Source organism: Chanos chanos, chromosome 4 (genome assembly GCF_902362185.1).
Source record: "Chanos chanos chromosome 4, fChaCha1.1, whole genome shotgun sequence".
NCBI classification, from domain to species: Eukaryota; Metazoa; Chordata; class Actinopteri; order Gonorynchiformes; family Chanidae; genus Chanos; species Chanos chanos.
This window is the reverse complement of record NC_044498.1, coordinates 1,712,000-1,719,522: the sequence shown is the minus strand read 5'-3', so window position 1 is coordinate 1,719,522 and position 7,523 is coordinate 1,712,000. Positions and strand designations below refer to the sequence as shown.

At 44.7% G+C, this 7,523-nt stretch overlaps 1 protein-coding gene across 2 annotated transcripts in view; it reads left to right on the top strand.

Moving 5' to 3' along the window:
- The first annotated feature begins 728 nt into the window (after nucleotides 1-728).
- Nucleotides 729-7,523, top strand: part of dsc2l (desmocollin 2 like) — a 15,622-nt gene continuing 8,827 nt past the window's right edge. For both annotated transcript variants that reach the window (XM_030770784.1, XM_030770783.1), the window contains exons 1-9: nucleotides 729-981; nucleotides 4,101-4,191; nucleotides 4,511-4,701; nucleotides 4,821-4,940; nucleotides 5,264-5,419; nucleotides 5,731-5,875; nucleotides 6,306-6,460; nucleotides 6,629-6,763; nucleotides 7,224-7,409. In XM_030770784.1, coding sequence (XP_030626644.1) covers nucleotides 943-981; nucleotides 4,101-4,191; nucleotides 4,511-4,701; nucleotides 4,821-4,940; nucleotides 5,264-5,419; nucleotides 5,731-5,875; nucleotides 6,306-6,460; nucleotides 6,629-6,763; nucleotides 7,224-7,409 — 1,218 coding nt within the window. In that variant the 5' untranslated portion in view covers nucleotides 729-942. The remainder of the gene's footprint in view (nucleotides 982-4,100; nucleotides 4,192-4,510; nucleotides 4,702-4,820; nucleotides 4,941-5,263; nucleotides 5,420-5,730; nucleotides 5,876-6,305; nucleotides 6,461-6,628; nucleotides 6,764-7,223; nucleotides 7,410-7,523) is intronic.

Sequence of the window (7,523 nt, the reverse complement as noted above, 5' to 3'; positions counted from 1 at the left end):
ATTGCCAAAGCAGATCATTTATATCAGACATGTTAATGATGAACCAACAAGGGAAAAGTAGTAACAGAGTACAGGGAACAGGGAAAATAACACGGAAAACAACAGCAAAGTAACGAGAGAGAACTGATAATAACAATAATAATAATAATAATGATAATAATAATAATAATAACAACAACAACAACAACAATAATAATATCAATAATAATATCTATTGCAATAATGTCTCTTGCTCCCACTCACTGTCTTTCATGTGAGTGTACGCAATGTACACACACACACACACACATAAAAGAGATACCACCTCTACACACAGTCGCAATAAGAGTCCTTCACTCAGCCCATAAACACAGAAAAAATGACAGAAAACGGTAGGAGAGCCAATAATGGGCACTTCTGTAAATTAGAACAGACTGCTGATTCTCATCACACTGCAGGTGGAAGGTGAATATCATTGAGATCACATAGCAAGCGTCTTACATATTACTGTCCCAATAGTTTTTAAGCTTCAGGAGAGAACAAATTCTTTCTCTTTCTGTCTTGCCTCTGTGTCTCTTTCGCTCTCACTCTCACGCGTCCACCCACCCACACACACACATATACAAACACACACACACACACACACACACACACACTCCCTACGGGGCGGGGAGAGAGAGCGGTCTGGGTGGAGTTTGAAACTGGACTGGGCAGAAGGACACTGTCCGGCAGGTAAACGCGAGCGAGGTTTCAGCCCCCGTAGCAGATTCCTTTCGTACTTCCGTGCCAGGGCCGCTATCGCTCAGTCACACCCTAACTTTAAAATTACAATGGCTTGAAGACTAGCCGCATCTCCTCCCTGCGCGCCACGCCCAAAGGACTTTATACTTGTGTCAGAGGAGTTTGTGTAACGCTTCATAATATTTCAGATCTGAACTACGGCAGCAATTTAACGAAATCAACATGTCCCGGGGCGTGCTTTTCTGCTTGGGCCTGTGGACGGTAAGCTAACCGCTTTTTCTAACCAACCCAAACTTTTCCACTAACCCAAAACACATTTTCTCTATAGTACAAATATATGTCACCCGTTAAAATGGATACCTTTAGGCGTTTTTTGTGCTATCATAAAGGAACAAACTTAACAGAATGCTTTGTGTAGTAACGTATCCATTATAAATCAAACTGACAGACCATCCAGTTGTATAATGATTGAACGTACGTCCAAGATGCATTTATAAACTATGAAAAAAACAGAGGCTATGTGGATTATATCGTTCGTTTAATTTGGGCAGCGGAGGAAGGTTACAATGGACCTTGACTTCGGACCGCTTCCTGTGGTCAACTTTATGTTGTTTTTAAAAGTGTCCGTCATTTACGGAAATTTTCCATTATAGGAATTTATTCAGTTAGGTCGTCTTACTTAGCAGAACGTACCGGGCTTTGACTTTCTTTTAGTCCTGAAAACTATTAGAAACAGGCGTATTCAGAGCTGCTTGTCTATCTTAAAAAAATATTTCGAGTTAGACAGTGATCAAATACCAGCGCCGGTATTTCTGTATGGGTAGCGTTTCAAGGCCTTATGCGAATGACAACAGGTCATGCTTAAACTGCTTAAAAACCCTTGCCACTTGTTTGGATTAGAGACAACACAGTAATATTCCGTGATATTGTCCTTATTATTATTATTATTATTAATGTTGTTGTTGTTGTTGTTGTTGTTATTATTAGTAGTAGTATTATCGTTATTATTAGTCTATTATTATTGTTATTATTTGTAGTGGTAGTAGTAGTAGTAGTAGTAGTAGTAAGCCTATTGTTTTTACAGTAGTCAGATAGGGTACGGGTATAAGATGGTGTATTAGTATAATAGTAGTAGTAGTTTATGAGGTAGAAGTAGTTTATATACAGGGTTTTGGGAGCCTTGTTTTTTAAAACTGTCAGTCTCTCTCTCTCTCTCTCTTCACACCCTTCTGCTGGTCCCACCTTAATTTAGTTTACAGGAGTGAGTGAGGGAGGGAGAGAAAGAGAGAGAGGGGGGGGACAGCAGGAGATCTGTAATGTCTGAAAATACAGGTGTCTCTCTAACTCTCACACTCTGTCATGTGAGATTACACACACACACACACACAATCAGAGCTTGGGAGACTAGTTTGGGTATTTTTTTTGTCTGTGTTTGGTCACTCCTCTACCCCGAGTTTCTTCATGACTAAACTCTTTACCAAAAACTCACTCCTCAGGTCAGTCAGAGTTCAGGGCTTGTTCAGCATATTAGCAGATCTGAACCAGTGGGAGTCAGGACCCTGTTACTGGGAACTGGATGTGTTTACCAAATGCCTCCCGGGAGCATAGTTTAGACCCTGTTGGCTGGGCGTCGGCGGATTTCCGTTCCAGCGGAGAGCGAAATCCTTCAGCCTGTGTGACTGCTGTTATCTCAGGACATAACTGTATTTATCCACTGCTACCTCATCACGCCGTTAAACTGGGAGTCAACAACAGCGACTTGATCCGCACTGAGTGACAAGAGTGTTTTGCAGAGTGATGTCTTCAGAAAATTGTCAAATACGTGAGAAATACTTCCAACGCTTAGTCTATGTTGAGTTGGAAATACGCCAACACATTGTCAGACACTTTGCTTTCTCCTGGATTAATCATTAGCTTGGAATAAATCCACAGGGCTTACATAACCTCCGCTGTCGCCGGGGAAACCGTGAAGAGCCGTGACGCTGTGAGAATGAGAGTAGTGACTTTATTCTGATCAAAGTGATTGGTGAGCTTTGATTACTGTTAAACTCAGCCTCACAGAGAACCGAAGCAATACTCTAACATTTAGTCTCTCTCTCTCTTTTCACTCATTGGAGTCAATTAACTCCCTCGCTCAACACACACGTCCCGTAAAGAAATAAAAAAGAGAAGAAAAAGAGACGTGACTGTGAGACACTAAACAGGCTTTTTTTGACTCTGACCAGAGTGTGATTGAATAACAGCCAAGCCTCCTGACGTTACAGTGCAGCCCAGGGGCCCAGCCCTCGGCCCCTGGCCACGTCCTCTGTTCTCCTCTTGGCTCCTGGGGCAGTGAGGTCTTTGCCGGGAGTGCTGTGCAGCGTTTTTGTAGAACGTGGTTATGCAAGAGCAGCGTCTGTCTGAAGACGTGTGTGCAGCCCGTTTAAACTCACTCTGCCGGACTGCAGGAAGACCACAGAGCCGTGTGACCACGCGTCTTTAGTGCAGCCCGTTTAAACTCACTCTGCCGGACTGCAGGAAGACCACAGAGCCGTGTGACCACGCGTCTTTAGTGCAGCCCGTTTAAACTCACTCTGCCAGACTGCAGGAAGACCACAGAGCCGTGTGACCACGCGTCTTCATGCTCTCAACGCTTTGTTTTTCTAAGGTTGTCAGTGAAGACAGAAGTGTGTGACTGCATGCAGAGAGCTTTAATGTTCACTCTGTGCACATGCACAAATCACACTGAGGAGGGTAAATGGACTGGATCCACGGTGTCTGTTCCATGTCAGTGGGGTGGAGGATTCAGGTCTTGGCGGATTTGAGTGAATGTGTTTGTGTGTTTGTGCTAAACACAAACAGCACAAATATTTTGAACGGTTGGCTAATCACTGACCTGGTCTGTGTCATGCAGCATGGAATGGTTGTGGCCTCTTTGTGAAATGATGCTGTCAGATGTGTGAATTAATCGTCATTCTGTGGAGAGAGAGAGAGAGAGAGGGAGAGAGAGAGAGAGAGAGAGAGAATAAAAGCAGTGAAAGAACAGTATTGACACAGTGTGAGGTAAAGTAGGGAAGGGTTCTTTCTCTTTTGGATTTACATCAACATCTGTCTTTCATTAGATATCAGTCAGGACAGGAATCAGCTTGCTTCACTTGGAAGAAGGACAAAAATCGTAAATGAGATATGACAAATGCTTTGAGTTTAAACTCTTTAAACAGAAGAGAATTATTTATTATTACCGCCTCTTCCCTAACCCTAACCTTCATCCCATGAATAAGGCTGATAGATTTAGATATTTAGAGTTTAAACTTAGAAAGCTAATAAAAGCTATGTTCCTCTTACTTTAACAGTCTCTCTCTCTCTCTCTCTCTCTCTCTCTCCCTCTCTCTCCCTCTCAGGTGTTCTGTTGTTCTGTGGAGTCATGTGTTCTGAGGTCAGTCCGTGTTCAGGTACCTGAGCAGTTGCAGGCTGGTACAGAGGTGTCAAAAGGTAGAGACAAAAATCCTGTTTGGTTTCACATCATCTTTTCCACCATATGTGACATATTCAGAATAGCTGAATGGTGCTTTTGCCAACTTGTCTGTCACCTTTTGTGTTTTCTTCCTCGTGTTTTTCCACCTGAAGATTTATGAGAGTGTACAAAAAGGCTGTCAATTCATGTTTGTTAGCTGCTGTAATTATGTATGTGTGTGTCGGTGTGGGTGTGGGTGTGTCTGTATGTGTATGCGTGTGTGTGAGAGAGAGAGAGAGAGAGAGAGAGAGAGAGAGAGAGGCTTTGTGAGTTTACCATCTCTCTCTTGTTTCACAGTGAATTTGCGTGGCTGTGTTGTCAGAGAGCTGAAGACTAGTGATCCAGACTTCTTCGTCCGCTCAGATGGAACCATCCTCACCTCCCACGTCACTACGGTAACGGCGAGGGGCCGGTTGTTCTGGGTTTGGGTGTACGATGAGAGGGGCGACGTGATGAAGGTGGATGTCAGCCTGACGAGCAGAGCTGAGGTAACCTGGCCGGAAAACGTTTAGAGCTCGATACTGGGCAGTGCAGAACGCTGCTTTTCATGTCTCTGTCGCGTACACTGACTGTCCACTGTCTCCCATCATGCTCCATTTGGACTCAGGAGCCTCGGAGGAGGTCAGCGGGGTCGGCCGTTCTCCGACGAACAAAGAGACGATGGAGCCCTCTTCCGTTCAGCATCACCGAGAATGAAAATCCGCCTTTCCCGAAAGAAATCGATGTGGTCAGACACCGCCGAGTTTCCACGTCTCCTGTTCTACCCTCCTCCGTCTGTTTCCTGTCTCTCTCTTTTTCTCTCCTTTCTTTCCTCTGCCCCTCGGTGTCTTTGTCCTCCACTTCCTCTTCCTGCTGAACACATTCCCGACTTCCTGTCTTTTTGATTGTATCTGTCTGATTTCTGTGGCTGTTCTCTCTCCCCCTCCATCTCTCTCTCTCTCTCTCTCTCTCTCTCTCTCTCTCTCTCTCTCTCTCTCTCTCTCTCTCTCTCTCTCTCCCTCCATCTCTCTATCTTCTGAATGCTGTGCATATCTTCTTCTCTGTTCCCAGATCGGTTCTGACTCGTCTGTTAATTACACGGTCTATTACCGGATTGTTGGCCCGGGGGTTACTGCACATCCTGTTGGTGTTTTCTCTGTGGACACCAGGACAGGAATGCTCAAAGTCAACAAAGCCGTCGATCGAGAGGAGTTCCCACAATTTGTTGTGAGTTCCTCAGTGGTTTACTCTGCGACTGATTACTGTGTTTCAGGCAAAACTGATATCGTGAGAAGTCCGTTAAGCCGGACCGACCTCCTGAGGAAGAGATTTATCTACAATAGCATTCATTTGCCCACTTATTAAGATAATAAAGAGGTCAAAGGTCATTGTTCCAGGTTAGGGTTAGACTAATCGACTGGTCGACTAATCCCACTGCTGAAGATCCCACTCATACAGTCCATCTTTCCTCTTCCTCCTCCTCTTCCTCCTCCTCCTCTCTCCTCCTCTTCCCTCTCCTCTCTCCTCCTCATCCTCAGTTCACAGCTCACGTGTACGATGTTATGACGAAAAAGGAGACAGACCTTCCCCTGCCTGTCACTGTCATCGTGAAGGACGTAAATGACAATGCTCCAGAATTCACCGCACCCCTCGTGTTTACCGTAGAGGAACAGTGCATCCCCGGTGAGAAAAACCAGAGACAGTGCTTCACCGGATTAGCCTCATACGATGCCACAAATACCAAACCACAATGAAACGAGTTTATTTATTGTTTATTTATTTTTATTGCAAGTCATTCAGCAGTTTTTCATGTCAGCTTATCCTCATGTTGATTTTTAATGTTGAACTCTCACATGCTGATGTTTATTTAGTGCTGGGTTTTTGCTGTGGTTGTGAGGTATGAACTGAGTGAAATTGTTTTTCATTTTTTGGTGTCTAGTTTAGTGTTTGGTGCCTAGTGCATGAAAAAAAAAGATGTTTGAATGAATGTAGCTGTCTCAGGCACATTGACTGCGTTCAGCGTGACTGTGTATGTGTTCAGGTTGGCTGTGTTCAGGTTGGCTGTGTTTGTGTTCAGGTAGACTGTGTTCAGACTGACTGTGTTTGTGTTCAGATACTGTTGTCGGGAAAGTTAACGCCACAGATAAGGATGAGCCGAACACTCCACGCACTCTGATTAGGTACAGCCTGATGAACGGAACAGACCTCTTCTTCATCAACTCCTTTAACGGAGTTATAAAAGCTAAAACCAGCAATCTGGACAGAGAGGTACTCCCTTTTCCAAAACATATACCCCATCCCTCTCACACACACACACAACCTCCCTCTCGCTGTCTGTCTTCTGTCTCATTATTTACTGTCTACGACGGTTTTCTCACTGATATCAGTTGAACGAGCTGAATGAACTAAACTGTTTTATTTGTTTTTTTTTCTCAGACGAAGGACAAGCACTACGTTTCCATAATGATCAAAGACATGGGTGGGACGGCAGAGGGTCGGTCCAGCACGCAGACGGCTGTGATCACAGTGACGGACATAAACGACAACCCGCCCACCTTCAGAGAGCCGTTGGTACGGTCGCATTGCTTTACCGTTCGCAAAATCATCTATGTTTTCTGAAACTGTTTTCGGTAATGGTTCAGGATCAGAATCAGAGCATACACATGTCCCATTAAATGCTGCCTGTATGTTTAAACTCTGAACTGAACCTTGTCTGTATGTATAATTCTGCTTTAAAGATTGAAGACTTAATGTATAATAATGTTTACAGATCCCAGATGCTACAGACATTACTGCTTTTTATCTCAGTCCATTGTGTAGTGTTGCAGAGGCGGAAGGCTGTTTAATCCAGACCTGTCTGTCGTCTGCCACAGGAATAAACCTGCCTTTTTCACACTTAATCCTCTTCAGCGTGTCTTTAAGAGCAGTCGGATTTCTGAAGATCATTTTGTCATCCAGCACGCGCCTCTGCAGTGCTGACTCATTACCACAAATGTCTGTTATTTCCTGAATCTGTGTCTCTGCGTGGCAGCTTAAAGCCCGCGTGCAGGAGAACCAGGCGGACAAGCTGATCCTCCGCATCCCGGTGGACGACAAGGACGCGGAGGGAACGCCGAACTGGAAGGCCGTCTTCGTGATCGCCAAAGGGAACGAAAACGGCAGCTTTAAAATCGAGACTGACCCCAAAACCAATGAGGGACTACTGTATGTTATCAAGGTAAGAGGAGAGAGAGGGGCGGGGGTGGGGGGGATTAAAGAAGATGGAGAGAGAATAGTGAACAAGAGAGAAAAATGAAACCGCTGAGAGGGGTGGAGACAGTAGAGAAGAAGG